At 35.4% G+C, this 20,433-nt stretch overlaps 1 protein-coding gene across 1 annotated transcript in view; it reads left to right on the top strand.

Moving 5' to 3' along the window:
* Positions 1 to 20,433, top strand: part of LOC306869469 (transmembrane protein 8B-like) — a gene marked incomplete at both ends in the record, with an annotated part of 89,911 nt that overhangs the window by 32,577 nt on the left and 36,901 nt on the right. Inside the window, one exon of the mRNA XM_079416243.1 lies at positions 5,820 to 6,088. Within this exon, the coding sequence (XP_079272369.1) occupies positions 5,820 to 6,088 (269 nt within the window). The remainder of the gene's footprint in view (positions 1 to 5,819; positions 6,089 to 20,433) is intronic.

The following is a 20,433-nucleotide window of genomic DNA, read 5'->3' as shown; positions in this document are numbered from 1 at the left end:
AGAGTGTGATTCCTTTGGTCCAGATCTATCTAGGATATGAGACATTGCAGAATTCGTATCTGCACCCAATACAATTTCAAAATCCGAATATTTCAAGAGATTTTTCACATTGAAAAGAGAAAAAGTAAGGTCAGGAGTACAAGGGGCATAAACTGAAAGAAATACAATATTCCTATTCTCCACTATTGTTTTTAAATGTGTTGTTCTACCATCTGTATCACAACCTTTGTCTAAAATAGTAATATTTAAAGTCCTCCGCACCAATATTAGGACACCCTTGGTTTTAGTATCCGAAGAGGAGTGAGATACCACTTCATAAAACTTATTATTACACCTGTGTATATCCTCCTCTTTCAAATGGGATTCTTGAACTAACACTATATCAGTCTTTCTTCTTCGCAAAAGATCCAGAAAACGTGTATGTTTGTGAGGGCCATTTAGGCCATTAATATTACAACTCAGAATATTAAGGTCAGTCATAGGTATCAAACAGAATTACTGCATAATAAGACAAAATACAAGTTTGAGAATAAAACCAGTTGAGTCTACCATTAAACCACCCCATCAACAAAAACCTGCACATTACTGAAGCACCAACATTGGCCTCATAGTCACATATTGACTAGGTAGTATCTCTATTTAAAAAAAAAAAAAAAAAAATATATATATATATATATATATATATATATATATATATATATATATATATATATATATATATATATATATATATATATATAAATTAAAAAAAAGGGAGAGAGAGAGAAGGAATACAACTAGAAACATAAATAAAATAACATAAAAATCAGTAAGCGATAATGTATGCACAATGAAAGCTTCTAGTAACTATTGTAGAATATCAGAGACTGAATCAGAAAAATTTAAGATGCATCAGAACATTGAAACCTGAGGAGCTGGAATTCAGAGAGGTCCCAAGGAAACAGGACAATGTCATAAATTAGATTCTGGCACCACTAGTCTGAAGCAAGCAAACTAACCAACTTTTTCACAGAACAGCTTACAACCTTGAGACAAAAGAACACTTATTGATAATTCCAATTCAGGAAGGAGACTGTCAAATTTGGGGCAAATAATCAAGACTGATGGTCAAAGAGATGGCCATCACGTGTTCCACGATTGAATTCACAAGCTTCCTTAGACTGACTTCTCCCCCACATAGAAGACAGACCAAACCAAAATTCCTTTGTCTAAAGAACATTCCTTCGTTCTCCATAGAACTATACAAAAACTTTCTTTTTCATATGCACATAAAATCATCCTAAAAGGACATTTCTATGCAGAACCCCATATTATGTTTGTAACCCACATATTAGACTATCATGTTTTAATCAAATATTATGTATGTCTTTTTAATCATTATTGAATAGCTGAAGGATTCCTATGCGTGTTTGGTATGTATGAGTTTGAAAAATCATGCTTTAAATGTTTCTTCCAATCAATTCTTTGTCAAATGTATCATAGTCTTGTTATAGAAACCATGTTCAAAAGTATACTTTGCAAGGGCCTGTAAAGTTCGGACCTCTGACTGAACAGATAACATGTTGATTTATTGATGGGGTGGAGAAACAAAGCAATACCCTGAGCAAGGACAGTATCTAATTGGTCAAGACGTCCAGATGGGATGGTCTGAAAGCCGAGTTTATAAACTCAGGACACCATCAAACTCTCTCTTCTTCTTAAAAATCCTCTTCTTCTTAAAAATGCTCTCTTACAACCTCTTAGTCGCTCTCTCTCCTCTTCTTCTCTTTTGCCACCGCATTTTGATGCTGCTCTTTGAGCGTGCTCTGGCCCACGTGCCAGCTGCTACCACAATGAGAAGAAAACCACCTAGTCTCATTACCTCCTTTTATTTTTATTCTTTTACTTTAGTTTCTTTTCTTTCCGTGGAGTTTCGTGTTCTAATGTAAGTTTGCTGCAAAGTTCAGCTCCGACTGCACTCGCTTCAAACTTCAACCACACCAACTCCGCATTTTCAGCCAACGCCCAAGACCACACTTCAAAGACTATTGAACTTCCAGCCAATCAGCAACTTCGGGGAACCCCCTGTCTGCAACGACGATGACACAAAGGAAACCCCTTAACACAGGCAATGCAAGCAAGTAACACCTCCAGGTTCTAACTGAATCAGTTGCATTTAATATAAATTTTAGCCTCATTGAGAAACTCAAAGCGAGGGTTAAATAAGTGATTGATGGTTGTTAAGGTCTATGCAATAGCACATATTGCTGTAAATTTGGGATTTCACATTTTCATTCTCTTAAACTCATCCTTTCCTCACTCTCTCTCTTTCTGCAACGTGTGAATGTGTGAATGCTTGTGTTCATGTGTTAGATTAGTTTGTCTTAGGTTTATATAAATAAAATCTTATTTATATTGAAAAGAGAAGTATCTTGTGTTTTGTGCTCACAAGTTAATGTCTTAATCTGCCGATCTTGTTACTGTGCTATTTAATAGTGTTTTAACTATATTTTGGATATTAATATCCAGTGCAGAGTTTGTTATACGGCTGGTTCAGTGAATCGCCTTAACAGGGAGTCTGTTCAAAATTCCCTATAAAATCATAAATGATTCCCTTTGAGCTAAATTAAAATATTTCTTTAAATTACATATTAATATTAGGTTTTTATTACGTTACACTATGAATTAAGAAGTGAACATTAAAGTGAACAGTGAAAGACACAGTCACCCAACCATTCAGAGCATCTCTTCTCTGATTAGACAGCAAATGTCCAGCTGAAGCTCACTGAGAGTTGGTGGATGAATGGGATCTGAGAAAATCTCTTGTTTCTTCTGGGGAGTGTAGCATTTTAGGTTCACCTTGATTGAGAATGACCTTCAGCGTTGCAGGATAGAGAAGAAAATTCTGGATGCCAGCTTCTCTCATTTCCTTGCTAATTGGCGCAAATGCACTTCTTCTTTTTGTGGTGATTGGAGAAAAATCTAGAAAGAAAGACAGCGTTGCTCCGTCGGATGTTTTCACCGGGGCATGAAGTCTGGCGGCCCGCAGAATGAGATCCCTGTCCATGTATCACAGCAGTTTAAAGATGAAAACCCATGGTTTAGATCTGAGGAGAGCCTTGTGTACACTCGATGCGCTTGCTCCACTTCAATCTATTTGCCCGCCAGAGACGAGAGCCACGTCGGTAGCGAACTTTTCAAAAAGCCCATAGGGTCATCCTTTTTGGAACCTTCAGGCAGTCCAACCAGATGCAGATTGCTGTGCCTATTGCGATCCTGTAAGTCCACAACCTGTTGCTCGAGCGCGGCAATGCGCCTATCATGATCTGCAACAACTTTCTTTTGTTCTCTCATCTCCCCTGTAAGAAGATCCAGTTTAGAGCATAGCGACTGAACAACTGACATGTGAGAAGCGAACTCGTTCTGCATCGCCGTCAACTCGGTTCTTAGAATGTCCTCAAAGTGTGTAACAGTGTTCGCCATCTTGTCCATCATATTGCTCGTGGTCGGTAACTTAGAATTCTTCTTAATCGGAGAAGCCGACGGAGACAACTCCTGCTGTTTCCGATTGTATGCCATCAGTGAAAGTATTATTAATGAATAAAACTTAAAATAAAACGGAAAAAAACCCTGCAAAAAGGGCCAAACGTACGGAATTCTACTCAAGTGCGACTAGGTTCATGAGGACGACACGTGACTCCATGAGTGATTATTTTTTAAGGTGCAATATATCCACTTACACACACATGTTTTTTTTTTTTTTTGTGAATTGTGAATTGTGTTGACATTCCATAGGCGTAATGGTTTTTATACTGTATAAAGCGTATTTTACTATCGCCCTACACCAACCCCACACCTAAATCTACCCCGGTCGTTACAGGAAACTTTGTGCATTTTTACTTTCTCAAAAAACCATTCTGTATGATTTATAAGCCTTTTGAAAATGTTTTTATATTTTTTATTAATTTTAATAAAAATTCCAGGTTTTACTATCCTTGTGTCCCCACAATGTAGCATAAACAAGTACACACACACACACACACACACATGCAAAAAATAAGTAAAACAGGGATAGTTTACTCCAAAAGGAAAGTCTGTTGTCATTTACACTAACATTGTAAAGTCTAGGGTCAGTTTTTTCCACTGAAAGATTACTACTTTTATCAATACTTTTATTCACTAGGTGCATTAAATTCAATAAAAGTGACATTTACAAATAATTTCTATTTCATATAAATGCTGTTCTTTTGAACTTTTTATTCATCCTGAAAAAATGTTTGTTGGCTTCCACATAAATATTAAGCAGCACAACTATTTTCAACATAGTTAATAATAAGAAATGTTTCTTGAGCATCACATTAACATATTAGAATGATTTCTAAAGGATCGAGTGACACTGACAGTTTAGCTTTGCCATCAATAAAATACATTTTAAAATATATTAAATAGAAAACAGTTTTGCTGTATTTTTGATCAAATAAGTGCAACCTTTCACTTCTTTTAAAAACATAAAACTATTTTACCACCCCAAATTCATGAACGATGGTGTAATCACCCTCATGTGAGTCCAAACACTTAAATTAAACCATATTTCAAGATTGTGAGCATTTCTACTCTATTGTCATCTTTGCAGACTTTCACACATCTTTCCTTATCAGACACACGAACACACACACCGTGCAAGTCTCTCACCGTTTCTCTCCCTCGTTCTGCTCTCAACACTTTACCATTCCACACACATCCTTTTCTCCATTTCAGCTTCCCTCCATTTCAGGCTTCTACTCTCATTAGGTTCAGATATTAAAGCTCTCCTCTCAATTAGCAAATAAAGTCTTTCTTAATGAAAAAGAGGAAAATGGAGGAGGGAGAGGTGATGAAATGCATTCATAAACAACAGGGTACACAGAAAAGACCTTGAGCGCTGGACATTATAAAGATGGGATTTTTGGATCATTAAAAGCAGGTTTTTAGCGAACATTTGAGAGTGTCAATGTATCATATGCTGTGACACTTAGGCAGCTACTGTTTAATGGATGTCTGGATATTAATATACACTATTTTATAGCATATATAGGATATCTGCCACATGAATGTGTAGGAAGAAATAGGAATAATCTTATATGTAATAAAATCTAGTGGACTATGTTAAATATAGTTATTATGCATAGCTCTTGTTATTTAGTTTGTCAATTAAATAAGAATGTGTAATATTCATAATGGGAAATACTATTTAATCAGTTGTGAAATACAAAACAGTAGTGCGTAAAATTGGAAGAAGAGATGAATTAACCATGAAATAAATGTTTTTGTTTTATTTTTTTATTTTTTTATTTCAAGGCAAATTCAAAAGACCGAGTTCACGTTCCAAAACACTATTTTTCCCGAAGCGATCCAGCAGATCTGTAAACAACTTGTGTTCTGTTTGATTGAGCATTTGGTGTGCTGCTCATATTGTTAATTATCAAAAACCAAAAGACAAAGCCAATTGTGTCATGGCCAAAAATTTTGATATTAATTATTTATTCTAACTTCACAGTTGTTCTCAATCTCAGTTCAAATTGAAAACGGTGATTTGCATTTGTTTCCTGATTAGTTGTTATTGATGTAGAAAATTAAGACGGAGAGATATCACTTAATTGCTTTATGCATTTTCAAAAAGTTTGTTATAATGGGCTGATGTTTAAAGTTCTCCTGAGAGTACAAAAACACATTCCCGTTTAAATGCTTCCTTGGCATTTCGATAAGCATACTAGTATTGTTATGTCTCTTGAGACAATGTCTACAGTCAGTGTGGCTTTCAAGCAGATGTCCTCTAAATTTCTTTCCCTTGTACCTGGCAGAGTGTTCATCCCAAACTACATCTCTCGGGTGAAGGTACAGCTTGTGGACTGCAATACAAAGAACAGAAGTGGGGAGAGCTGTCCGGTTCTGCTGAAGATCCGCTCAAGGGCCCCGCCGGTGCATAATTCCAGCGCTATGGACTGCAGAGAGAATGTTCCCTGTGAGCTGGAGGTCCCGCTGCCATCCTGGGAGCAGTGGTACTATATTTTGGTGGAGCGTTACCTCAGTAGCTCAGATGTCTACTTTCGTATTGGCATTCAGGTTAAAGGTAAGAAATTGTTTTAAATTTAAATTTGTATTGGATTAATCATAGTTTCATAATCAATCTGATCATTCCTTCATCCACAACAGTCACTCTGTATTCTCTATTTCTTTCTGATTCTGTTGTCTAGGGCTTTGCAAAGCCTTAAGCTCTGTATATGGCCCCAAAAACTATATGGACACTTGTGAATCTTAAAAAATTTCTGCAAACAACTTATGAGATTTTTTTCTTCTTCTTCTTTTCTTTACTTCTATTTTCTTATTCTTTTTTTTCAAAGTAATTTTAGTGAATGCGTGAAGTTCTCCTCTAGTTTACACAGATATACCATACTGAATGTGTTCCACAAAATTTACCAACCAGAATATACATTTTGTATTAGTTTTTAAAAGCATATCCATTGCTTAATGCTTTGATCCAAAATATAATATTCATTATTATTTTATTATAGTAATATTTATGAATGTTTTGTTAAAAAAGTCAAAACATATTATCACGTTATATTTCCTTGAAATATATTATTGGCCAAATATTTTAGGTCAGTATTTTTGGTAACACTTTATGCTTATTAGCATGCCTATTATTAATATATTGGTTGTTTATTACTATTTTTTTTAAAGCACATATTCTGCATGACAGTATTCTACATCCCTAATCCTACCCAGTACCTAAACTTAACAACTATCTCACTAACTATTAATAAGTGGCAAATTTATTAATTTATTAATTTATTGAGGCAAAAGTCATAGTTAATGGTTTGTTAATGGTGACAATTGAACCTTAATAAATAAATAAATAAAGTGCGACCACATTTTTTAGCAAGTTAATACTGTTGATCAGCAATCAGGCAAAACTGTTTTCAACATAAGAAATGTTTATTGAGCACCATATCAGCATATTAGATTAATTTATAAAGGATCGTGTGACTGAAAAATTCAGCTTTGCCTGAATAAATTGACATTCTTTTTATTTTTTGCAATGTTACTATTTTTTACTATATTTTTGACTAAATAAATGTAGCCCTGAAAATTAGAGAATTATTTTTAAAAACAAAAATACAGTAAATAATAACCAACCTCAAACTTACAGTAGTTCACCGTAAATGTGACTTGATTTGATATGATATAATGAATGACGTTTATTCATCAAAACTTACAAGTACATTTCTTTGGGTCCACTGTGTGTATAATGTTTTACCATCATCTGTTGATCTGTAACATGTAGAATTTAAGGCAGTAATCCATATTATAATGAACCCATAATACAGTATAATCAATGTTTTGGGTTCTGACATATCATTTACCATAGGATTTCCGCTGGTAATATAAAATCACACTATGAATAGGCCCACCTGGTTCCATATTTTCCAGCCAGTGTTTGGGGGCACGTTACTGGATGCCAATACATTCTCTGATTCATTGATGGCCTGTAGGGCTGTAGGTTGCTACAATCCCAGCAGACTCCAGTGGAAATATTTTAGTCCAGCACAAATGAGAGGGCAACTGCTTGCAGATTTGATCCGGGCTTCATTAATTCTTCATTGGGATTTATCATTACAAATGTTACAGGCATATGGCTCCTAGTCATTGTTTGGTTTCAGCATTGGGATGAATTGCATTTGAGCATATTAAAGCTACCTGTAATGCATTCTGACTTCACTGCTGGAAGGGTTTTTACAAAAGCAGGTGTTCTCATGGCCCTCGTGGAGTTGGGAAATTAAAGTGTGTACAGAGAGAGACAGGCTTTGTTATGAATCTCTGTGACAAATTGGAACCTTGGTGGGCTCAGATGAGGACCCTGTCATGGATTGGAGCCTCCGCCTTTTATTCTGCCTGATGTTACAATGAAGTGTTGATGAATTCCGTACTTTTCCGTGTCTTGAGTCCTCATGATAAATATGGCAATTGGGCTGCTCGCAAAGTGTGTAATAGACGGGGGACTCAATTCAGTCACATGGACCGTATTATTGCAGCATCGGGAAGTTGCACGCTCACTTTAAAAGACTCGCTTTGAGATAGATTTGCTTTGATTCTGCTTAAATCTGTATGTTCTTTCAAATTACACAGCTGTTGTTTATAGTACACTCATATGACCTGATTTTCCCAGAATATCTGATTGGATCTCAATTTTAGAGCATTAAAATCACTCACAACTTAAATGACTTTTCTATTAAAAACCACCTCCAGTTTACAAGGTCAAAATTGAATTTCCGTCCTCACAAGAGTTGGCAAAAATCTCCCACTTTGCTTCTATCAAATCTACCTAGTTCTCTCATTTTGTGTGAGGTTTCTCTGCTTGTCTGTTCCCCCGTTTTTCCTCTACGTCCTGCGGTGCAGCAGAATCCCCGCCTTTGTTACAGCCTTGATGCCAAGGGATGTTGGCGCTGATGGCTCGGTAAGAGGGGATGAAGAGGAGAACCATTGATGTTCAATGAGGCTGAACAGTCTCAGACCAGCTTAGATAAAGCACTCACAGGGGGAAACAATTGGCCATGATGAGACGGTGTACCTGCAGAGAGCATTATCTGTGTGCGTAAGGAGCGGAAAAAGGAAAAACCTGTCTAGCAAGGACTTATTGCAGTGCCGTTCTGTCACATTCAAGGCTGAGAGTCAGTTTTGTCACTTCAGACTATTTGCCGCATTCATAAAGAAGGAACAAAATCCCTTTTGCTCAATTAATTTGGGCCGTCAAAAGATTAAAACATTACAATAGATTAAAAATATCACAATTTGGTAACACTTTAGAATACTGTTTCTTACTTACTGCATAACTAATAAGGAATTATTGAAGAACTAACAGGTAATGATTCATTAACACTTAGCGCACTACTGTTAACTACTAAGGAAGATGTGTTAACTAATCAGTATGTAATACAATTTTATGATTGTGTTAAGTAACAGTTAGCTAAACAATAACTAATGTATTCTGTCATACCTACTGAGGAACTACTATTAATTATCTACTAGTTAAGGTTCAAGAAAAATAACTATGAAATAACTACTACTGAACGATTATACACAAATAGTCACTATAATAATCAGGTTGTGGCCCACAAATCAAGTACTTGAGTAAAAGTACAGATACCCAATAAAATATTACTCCAGTAAAATTATAAGTAGGCCTATTAATTTTTAAAATTACTTGAGTAAAAGGACACTATAGTACCAACTTTGTTACAATCCACTACTACTATTATTAGCCTATAACGGGAATGAAATATGCATTTTGTTTGCTGCACACCCAAAAGGACTCATTACTATAATTGTACATAACGAGGGGTGAGAACCAGAAGGGCGTAAGTGACATTTTGGGTGAAATGGATATATTTAATATATATATATATATATATATATATATATATATATATATACTGGCAAAAGTATACTGTCATCCATGAGTATACAAATTTTTATTATAAACGATTGAAATCAGTGCACAAAGTCAGATCAACCTATGGTAAGTTTTTGTTTTGGCCCTCCTGTAAAGTTAGTGAAATGTCACTTAAGCCTTTCTGGTTCTCACCCCTTATGTTTTTGCCTGTATGGTAAATAATTTCCTTGTTCTGTAGGAAATCTGCTTCGGAAAGGAACCGCAACTCAACTGTCTTGCCATAACTATCCAACTTACTACAGATACAGTACACTCTGTAAAATGGTGGTTTGTTAATTAATCAATTAATTTATTAATTTATTTTCTGAAACACTGGGATGAAGCTGTTGGGTCATATTTGTTTTTTAGTCTTAGTTTTTGTGTTGTGTTAATGCCTAGTTAACGGCAGTTTCCCTGAGCCCAGCTCCCGTATAAGTAATTAATTCCTTATTAATTAAAGGTTTCGCTATATTTTCAGTTTAGAATAGGCCTACTGTTGCAGGTTCAAAATAAGTCCTGCATAATTATTTGATAATTATTTATTAATTACTAATGGGCTCCCTATGTTTTCACTTTAGAATACTGTTTCAGGTTCTAAGTAATTCTTGAAGAATTATCTAATAATCCTTTATTAATTACTAATGGGTTACCTGTATTTTCACTCTCCCTCAGTCCTTGCCTTACATACAGAAATTGAATTAATAGTAATATGGTATATGCTGAGGAGGCACACATACAGTACTTTATATAAAATATAAAAACTAAGGTAAGTTATCGCATGGCACTGGAGAGGTGGTGGGGTTCCTATCGGATGCTGATTTCTTACAAAACAAACTCAAAACAATTCACTATACAGGCAAAACCTCTGTAAAATTTATTGCATTTATTAATATTGCATTTTCATACTGCTACTACTGCTAATAACATTTATATGAAAGGGTCACAACTCAATGTAATTGTGTATGACTGTTCATTAGTAGTTACTTCATAATTCTTTTTCTTGAACCTTAACTAGTAGATAATTAATAGTAGTTCTTCAGGAGGTGTGACAGAATACATTAGTTATTGTTTAGCTAACTGTTACTTAACACAATCATAAAATTGTATTACATACTGATTAGTTAACACATCTTCCTTAGTAGTTAACAGTAGTGCGCTAAGTGTTAATGAATCATTACCTGTTAGTTCTTCAGTAATTCCTTATTAGTTATGCAGTAAGTAAGAAACAGTATTCTAAAGTGTTACCCACAATCTTTGCAGAGTTTTTTTGTTGTTGTTGCAGATTTCAGTTCAATTCAATTTGTTTAATAGGAATTGTTATTACAAAGTTATTAGGAATAGATTTGCAAGTAATTTCACATTTTCTCATTCTTTTTTAATGCATTCAGTCCTTTTCTTCCTTTCCTTTTCATGAAATATCAACATAATAAGTATCAAAGATTTGTACTACTAGCCTACAGCAGTCCATGGGTTTTTTTCTGCATTAACAGAGTTTTTGCTCCTAGGTGATTTTTCATATTTGTTGTTGATTAAATTCTTCCATGCAGATGAATATACACTTTTTAGCAGTCACAGTGAAGGTAAAGTGAAACAATATTTTGCCACTGGCTTTGTTCTTATAACATGATCCAAATGGACACATCAATGTCAATGCACACTAATTTCGGATGAAGTTAATGCAGATTTAAAGTAATGGAAGAATGTACACATAATGATGAATGATTATGATTAAGTATCCCACTATACCTGTGTTCACCCATCATTAGTACCGGTTATTATATAATGTAGCTAATCCAGTGACCCAAGAGCTCTGCAATCAAGGTAACTATTAGACATCATCTAACTCTGTCATTCATTTCTCCTCTATGCTATTTTTCACCAGTTGTGATGTTCCATACCCTGCATCACATGACCTTGTAGTATCACCTGTGTCTGAAGGTTTTGGTCAGCGCTTCTTTCAGCCTTAATTCAATTATTCTGAACCTAGCTCTCCTTTCCTTGATCAATTTCTCTGAACAGCAAATACTGGCTGGCTGCCATCTCTCTTCCATCTCCCAAGTCGGAATGACCCTTCATGTCCTTCCTTTGCCGTTTCTCTACAGCATTCAGTTCTCTTGATATTCTTAATGAAGAGAACAAATTGTTTATAAGTTCAACAAGAAACATCTGGAGTTGCTGTGTATGTGGAATTAATTTCCTCTCAGCTCAAACTTGTGTTTATTGATAAGACAGTCAAAAAAAAAAATATTAAAATTATTATTAAAATTCTGATTTTATACGGTCGTCTGATGAACTCAACTACTCTTATGGTGTAACCTAAGCGATTATGAAATTACTGTATTACTGTACCAGTAGATGTCTTAAAAAAGATTAAAATTTTTTACTTTTTATTATAGTCATGTGAAATTGGGCAATGGATTTGTTTCAGTAGACACAGAATATTATTCTCGTAATGGCTTTGATGTATGGTCGTTCTTCTCTCGTCATCCAAGTGAATCATATTCAGAACAAAACAAACAGAAACAGACAGAAGTTAGACAGTGAGCACTGTTCCATAGTGTGTTGCTATTTTGTAGAAATGTTGTTGTGGTCTATATCTGCTAAAAAAGACATGTTGTGGATGTTCAGTTGATCTTTTAGATCAGGCCAGTCAAACACATGACTAGTAGAGGAGTCAAACTTGGACTGAAGGATGATTTGAGGGGGAATATTAAATTATGCTGAAAACATTCCCATTCACTTATTTCCACTGTAAATATTCATTCATACTCTGATAAATTAGATTTAGTAATTTCCATGCGCTCCCTTTTGTTTTATGCCAAGTTCTGTGGCTGGTTGTTTGAAGTCTTACAGGGTAGTCATCTAATTTATTTCTTTTTTCTTTTAGTCATGACTATTTAAAGTTAGTTACATAAAAACAGATTGTTATATTACCTCTCAGCTAAATCCTAGTTGGTTAAACTTGTTTTTAAGACAAAGTCTTAATATAGTGGCTATGTTTATTCAATTGGCCCTGGACTTTAATTCAGAAGAGTATTGTGCATATTCATTTTAAATTTCTATCCACCTTTTTCTTGCCGTAAAAATGGGCGTGGGTCTAAATTCTATGGGTCTAGCTTCCGGTCTCATCCGCATCCAGCTATTTTTAGCTGTACAAAACAGTTTTGCTGCTTGATATTGTAAATTGAATGATTTATTTTCACACGAAATCTGTTGTTCCATTAATGTTCAATACAACGTATATATATTTTTCTGTAATTATACATTTTAGGTGCAGTGAATAACAATTTTTTTCTTAAGGGGGGCCTTTAGCCCCGTTGTACCCTATAATCTTAATGTAACGAGGGAGTCCACTGAAGGCGAGTGTAGTATGAACCCAAGTGCAGTTTATTTACAAAGTGGTTTCCATAATCCAAACATGATCCAAACAGACTTGACTTAACACAGACTTGACTTGACAACAGGCTTGACGTGGCATGAGACAGACGTAGCATGAACAAACTAAACTCACCGACAGCAGGTTACAACGACAATACACGACAAAAACCAAATGCACTAACAAGCAAACTTATACGAAACTAAGCAGGTCACATGACAAGAACAACCAATGAAGACATGACACAATGAACAAGAGAACCAATCAGAACATGACAATGACTAAGAGAACCAATAGCAGGAATACATGAGGGTAAGGGAAGCATGACACAAACAGGAACCATGACCAAACTTCAAAATAAAAGAGAATGAAAACATGAAGAAACAAAACCCAAAATAGACCTTACACTTAATTATGATCACACTGGTTTCGCTCAAAGTCTTACTTACGCATTGAAGAAAAAGGTGGATACCAAAGTTTTTGGAATATAAAAATTGACATAAGCTGACATTTGGTCCAGTGTAAACCAATAAATTGTAATTTTACAAAAATGTCCAATCTTGAGTTTGCCACCCCTGTTTTAGATAATCCTCTTTTGTTTTTCTCTCCTTGTTTAGTAGACTAGCTCGATCTAATCACCAAGCATGATATTACATAGTTGTACATATCAGTAGTACTGTGTAGAAGTAGTAATAGCAGTACATAGTAGTAGCTCATGGTGAATGAATGAATGAATGATGCATTTATATAGCGCTTTATTGTGTATTGCTGTACACCCAAAGCGCTTTACAATCATGTGGGGGGGTCTCTCCTCAACCACCACCAGTGCTGCAGTTTGAGACATTTTTTTTGTGTTTTTTTTCCAAATTGTAATTCCCCTGCTGCTGTTGGTGACATCAAATGGTCATATTGATAGTGTCATTAATTGTGCTAATGACTCATGAGCTCCAGGCTTCAGGGAGTCCTCTTTGTTTGAGAGACATCTACAGAGCCAAATTGATACAGATCCCAGTCGTGGGATTTCAAAGCAGTTTCAAAACGATGAGCTGCAAATTTTAGCCCCCAAACTGCACTTCATCACACAGCTGTAATTAAAGCATTAACAGAAAGGGTTCGGGGCTTTAGCCACACTTGCTATTGCTGCAGACCACCATTGTTGGGAGAGCCGCAATGCAAATATGAGATTTTACATTTTGCTTGATTTTTCTGGTGCTCATTGGACTCCATTTAGCCCTCAAGGAGACGAGAAGGTTAAAACACAATAAAAGGTGGCTTAATTGAGACTGATGTGTTTTTATCAGCATTAATGATGAGTTTCGGTGTCTTAACATGGTGATATGACTGTTAATAGATCTAGACCCTCCAGAGCTCCGAGGACTGGAATGAGCTAATTCAACACTGAATGAAATAACTACATTCTCTACAGAGGCATATTCAGTAATGGCATCAGCACAAATGTGATTGGGAAGCATAACGCAAAATGGAGAACAAATAACGTAGTTAAACATAATTGTGTTTTCGACGAGCCCCATTGTTATTGCTATTGATTGTTTAGCTGGTCTAATGAATATCTGGAATTTTCTTTCGAGTTTGACTTTGGTTATGGTTAAACAATCTTTAAGCTAGCTGTAAAGTAAATACAGACATATATTGTATACAAAATCTTGGTTATTTCACCTTACAGCTCAAGTGTGCTATGATAATGTACAGTTACATTTTCTAAGCGATGAATAAAAAGTGCAAGAGTGTGACCAATATTGAAGGGATTTCTCACTTTGAGGATATTGAAGCTGTGCCCTTCTAACACAGCATTTTAAATGCAAAATATAGTGTAATTTGCCCACCGGTAGCCATGACTTTGCAATGTCCAAACTTCATGGAGCCATAAACCAATTTCACACAGGGAATTGCATTTTTATTGACTTTTACATTCTCTACAATGGACATGAGAAAGAAAATGTTTCAGATTCAGGGCTTAAAGGGTTAAGTCGGATCTATATATTTGTTGTTAATGTTGAAATGTGTTTGAAGGCCAAAGCAGGACAAAAAAGTCTCTGAGCAATCAGCATCCTACCAATCTGGCAGGTGCCAACTTGCTTAACAGTTGTTGGGCATAGCTCTCATGGAGAGATTGGGAAAGAATAAGCATATGTATGCAGAGAGATCAAACACCTGTGAAAGAGACAAACAGCTGCTTATCCTTCTTGTTGACACACTGATGAGAGATAATGGCAGGAGATAATGAGGAGAGGCATGTTTAAAGTGCACTGTTGCTATTGTAAGCTGTTCTGGACACTTTCCCTCAGACCTCTATTGGTATCAACAGTTGTGAAGCTAAATGGACCAAATCAAAGGTTAAGGGAGTTTGGTAGTGGCCCTACGACACAGAATTGAATGTAATTAGTAAAGCAAAAAGAAAATTCTTGTTGCATTTCAGAAAATAATGTATACATATAATAAACATTATATGCAATACGTAATTTACATATACACAGACACATAATGTCAAATAATGTAATAATCAAATAATTGGCATTACATTATCTGGTAAATATTTGCTTTTTTAAGTTATTATTTCACAGATATATGCAGGTTTTTGCTGTTTAAAACTACTGTAATTCTGCACAACAGTAGATATTGTTGCATATGAAAAACCTAGCTATACATATATTTTTCATGCTATTAAAACATTATACATGTAATTAAACCATGTTTTTCACTAGTTAGCTATCATGTAGTCACCTTGACCTACCTTGGCCTACTTTACACCTTAGAGCTGGAACTGCGCCTGGTGGCCATTTGTTTGTTTGTTTTGTGTTTGTTTATACAGAAAATTGTCTAGACATGTCAACCAGAAAGCACATGCTTGCATAACACTTTTGTGGTGAATTGTTGTCAGACAATTCAGCTGTATGGTAAGCATTTATTGTTGAAATGCAAAATGTTTTTCAGAAATGTTTTGTTTCTGTTGACGTTCTTTCGGTTTACTGCTGATGTCTTGTCAGTGTTTGTTTGCTTCGCTAATGTTACTGAGTTGAGTCCCATGGGGTCACTGTGGGAAATGTAGGAAATCTTAATCCCAGCTGCTAAAATAAAATGGATCAGTCTCATTGTTTGTCATTAGGGCACGTTGTGAAACATAAGTGCATTATTGTGTATTTAAAACATTTCATGTAAACTAATTTTGTTTGACCTGGAGAAACACATACACACAGAAGTTGTCTTATTCATATGTTAATTTTGCCATGCCATTAATTTTGTTTTCTTTGATTTATTATTTTTGTTGTAATAAACACTGGGGTTTGTTTTCTTCATTTTACAGTGGCTCTATATTGTTCAGTGATATGTACAAAAGCACTCATCTCCTTCATCGCCCCTGTGATTGAATGTTTTATTATTTTCTCACGGACACAGCAACCTCAAAAGTCTGCAATCATAATTTCTTCAGGCCATTCATGTAGATTCTTTAAAATCAGTTTCATAATTAGATGACATGCCATTGAATAATTAAAATGTGTAATTCTGTTTATTACGATTTAAATTATGGCAAGAAAGCTCATTCCTCTCCATTAGCAGCACAACAGTTTGCGTTGTTAATACTTAAGAGAAAATTATTTTCACATCACTGGACTGTCACGCTTGATTTAAGAGAAGGAAAAGCAGTGTGTTAAGTGCATAGTCAAAATTTTAACACTGAAGCCATGCATATACATTTAATAGTGCACTTAGTGATTTTTATAAATAAAAGACATTAATAGTTTTTTGACAAGACATGAGATGAAAACTCCATTTACACCAATACTATTAATCAAAACTGTCTTGATGGATTTGTTTATGAAAAACATCCTGCCTTTCACTTCAAGGTGTTAATTGATGGACTGGAGTCATCAATTATTGTGATGTTTTTATTGACTGTTTGAACTCTCATTCTGACGGCTCCCATTCACTGCAGAGGATCAAGTGATTTAATGTTAAGATTCTCTAAATCTGTTCCTATTAAGAAACAAACTCACCTTGGACAGCAAATTTTCATTTTTGGGTGAACTATTCCTTTAACAAGCTAAATGAATGCATGATATGTGTCAGTATAAAGCTCAAGACCACTGGGACAAATACAAATCAATGAATAAAGCAAATATTACCAACTGCACCTTTAAAAATAAACATAAACAGACAAGATTGATAGTCATTCTCTTTATTCTTCTGTTAATGAAGCAAAAGGCACTTGGTCAGCAGGCCGATATGTTGATATGGCTTCAGATAACCGTTTTAATTGCTCAGTTAGTGAAGTGAAGCAGGACTTTGGTAGTAACAGAAGACATTAGTTTCAGTAAACTACAAACAAGCTATTACAAAACCATCAGTAGATATTACAGAACTTATTTAATGCGGCAAATGGGGAAGGCCAGAATAAATTCTGAGCTTTTCCTATAAAATCAGTTGTATTGATGGAAACATCTCACAATTTTATGACTGTTCTAGCTTATTTTAGACATTGTTTGGTCTTAGAGTTATTGCTTTCATTCTTTCTTTTATATTATTAAAAGCATAACCATAAACAGACCACCTGATAAGGGCTAAAAAGCAACATAAACCTTTCTAAAATAGTGAGTGATGTGCCTCTTAAACAGAATAAGATGGCAAAGTCGTTATAATGTCATAACTACTGAATGCCTCGTAATATGACGTCATGCAACAAAAGTGGCATCAGGGCAATTTGTACTAATCAGTTTTATGTTTTGTTTAAGGATTCATTTCTTTTTATATGTTCAAAAATGCATTATGCTTTTGCATCTGGTGTATTTGTTTGTTGACTATACTGTATGTTTCTTCATTCTATAGTTAGTCAATATACAGATATAAGTGTGGGTATACGTTTTGGATTTTACACCAAGTCATCCAGTCTTGGATCATCTGTCCAAATCATCTGTCACATGATCCTTCAGAAATCATTCTAATATGCTGATTTAGTGCTCAAACATTTATTATGAATGTTGAAAATGGCTGTGCTGCTTATTGTTGTTGAACAAAGAGAACAGCATTTATAAGAAATTGTTGTTTTTTAAAAAAAGATGAAATGTCTTTACTGTCACTTTTGATGAATTTAATGTGTCCTTGAGGAATAAAAGACCTTACCGACCCCACATTTTTGAACGGCAGGGTGTATGTATGTGTGTAGGTGTGCACACTTTAGATGGTCTTACGTAAGTAATTCTTTATTATTAGTATGGATATGGTGTGTGGTGTGATTAGAATAATTTAGGATCCATAAGCAGTGATATGGAAGTGTTTGAAAGCAGCGTGAGCTGTTGTGTGGGAAATATGAGTGCCACAATGAAGGCCTGAAACCTCCCCTCCTGTCCCTCTTCCCATTTGAATTCAGAAATGAAGTATGTCATGAAAATTTCACCTCAGTGTGACTGGAAAAAGAAATTCCCAGAATCTCATGATTGGTCACGATATATCCATCAAGTGTGACTTTGTTCATACTTTGTTCATCACTTTGTCATTGTGACACAGTGGTGTCCTGACAACAAGAAAATAGGAATTCATGCCTTGTTTTTTCAAACAACTTAAATTCAAAGGTAAATAAGGCGATAGTTCATACCATGCTGATGTGAATGTTTGGCTTGTAAGTTTGTTCACTTTAAATGGCATTTTATGTGCTTCAGAATACTGAACACATCTTTAAACTGTCTGGTAATTTAAAGAACCAAAATGTTTTGGCCCACACCTATTTTTCATTCTTCCTCCATAACAGTCTCATTTCACTAGAGTCCAGATTAAAGTGCCTGTAATTAATAAAGAAATTGCTTATCACAGCTTGTGTGTTGCTGCAAGACTTTAAACTATTCCAAAAATAAAACTTAATTGGTGTGCCTTTCTTTTCTTTTCTTTTCTTTTCTTTTCTTTTCTTTTCTTTTCTTTTCTTTTCTTTTCTTTTCTTTTCTTTTCTTTTCTTTATTTGTAAATTAATTTCACTATTCTCCACTGAAGTAACAGCAGTGTAGAATAGTCTGGCTAGACCGACAGAACAGCAAACACATACAAATCAGTTAGAACAAGGGCCACTTGCTCCTTAATTAAATATTCATTGGGCAGGGTGCTGAAAAATAAAACTACACATACTATGAACACAAAAAATAAGGGCTTTCCAATTTGAGCATAGCAGAAAAGTTGATAAAGAAAGCACATGTGTTTTAGGCTGATAAGCCTCCGTTTGACACTGGCCCTCCTGCCATTTATTGTTATGGTGGTGCATGGGTGAGAATTGAAAACAGAAAAGAAAGAAATTTTAATGGCTAAAAGAAGGCAAAGAAAAGAAGTCTAACCTTAAACAACCACGTCTCTGCAGAAGCCCGCTTCTCAGCTGGGGGAAAAAACTTCCATGTGCCTGTTGACCCATCGTTATCAGGACTCTGTGGAATCAGAGAGCCAATTAAAAAGGATTTAGAGTGTGCTTCATTTCCCACTTATGTTAGTGAACAGAAATATTGCGCGTGCCGTACCGAAGCAGCACAGGCAGATGGGGAGAGCATGGACTGACAAGAGACTGCCTAGCAACTAAAAAACAGTTGAGTTTTGTTGTAAATATTCCACGAGTAATCTTGTGTCAAATACCAGATGAAGGTGATTCATCTTCCCAAAATATTCTTGGTTTACTTTTATCTTTTTGCCTCTTTGTGTCTGAACACCTCATGCATTAAACTTTAAAGCCACTCTGTGCAGACAGGCGTCCTGCATTAGCCTGCAAAGATATTTAATAATAACCACATCCATCTTACGAGATAGAAGATGACCTTGTTTAACATTGTTTTGAGATAACGGTCAGATGTTGGGAAGAGCTTTTCATCCCCTCTGACAATAAAGTCTGGACAGGGATGATTGCTTTTTTCGGTATGGCACAGAAATCCCTGTAAGTAGTGTTGTCAGGAAGATGTCTACAGCGAGAGGAATTGTGTCGGCTACAGAAGGACAGAGCACCTGCCTACACCCCTGTGTCTTGGTGGATCACATCAGTGCATTTGCTAATCTTCTGGGAGTCGAGAGATAGTGAAAGCAGCAATTTATCTGTGGATATATGCAGTGTTTGTCCTAGAAAGCTTGAAAGCGTGTTTTCTCAACCTTTACATTGCTCTGCCTGTGACTAACGTCTTTTCAGCGAGAGTCCCTTGAGGACTGGAGTTTCCAGAATGTGGTAATATGATTTTCATTTATTACACAGCTCTGTGGAAAGCTTGACTCTTATTGGTCCGTCCTGGCGGTCAAATGACCTCAAATATTTCATATTTCACCATTGTTCGTGCCAACATGCTGTCACTGCTCTTATATCTCTTGTATTATGTTGCATATTATTTATATGTAAAATAAGCCTAATATAACACAATTTTTGTGTTATTTTTATAAGCAGAAGATTTAAGATGAAGGACAAGTAAGATAATAACACATTTTTAAGTAGTCTCTGCTTTGTATTGAAATCTGTAAATTATCATACATTTTATCAGTGCCCTAGGAATCAATCCTGTCACCTTGGTGTTGCTAGTATCATGCTGTACATTTGAGCTACAGGAGGGCAAAAACTATAAAGATGTTTTTGAATGTGGGTTTA

The sequence above is a fragment of the Barbus barbus genome (genome assembly GCF_936440315.1).
Source record: "Barbus barbus genome assembly, chromosome: 5".
NCBI classification, from domain to species: Eukaryota; Metazoa; Chordata; class Actinopteri; order Cypriniformes; family Cyprinidae; genus Barbus; species Barbus barbus.
The sequence above is the reverse complement of the archived record's forward strand: the minus strand, read 5'-3'. Positions and strand labels throughout refer to the sequence as shown.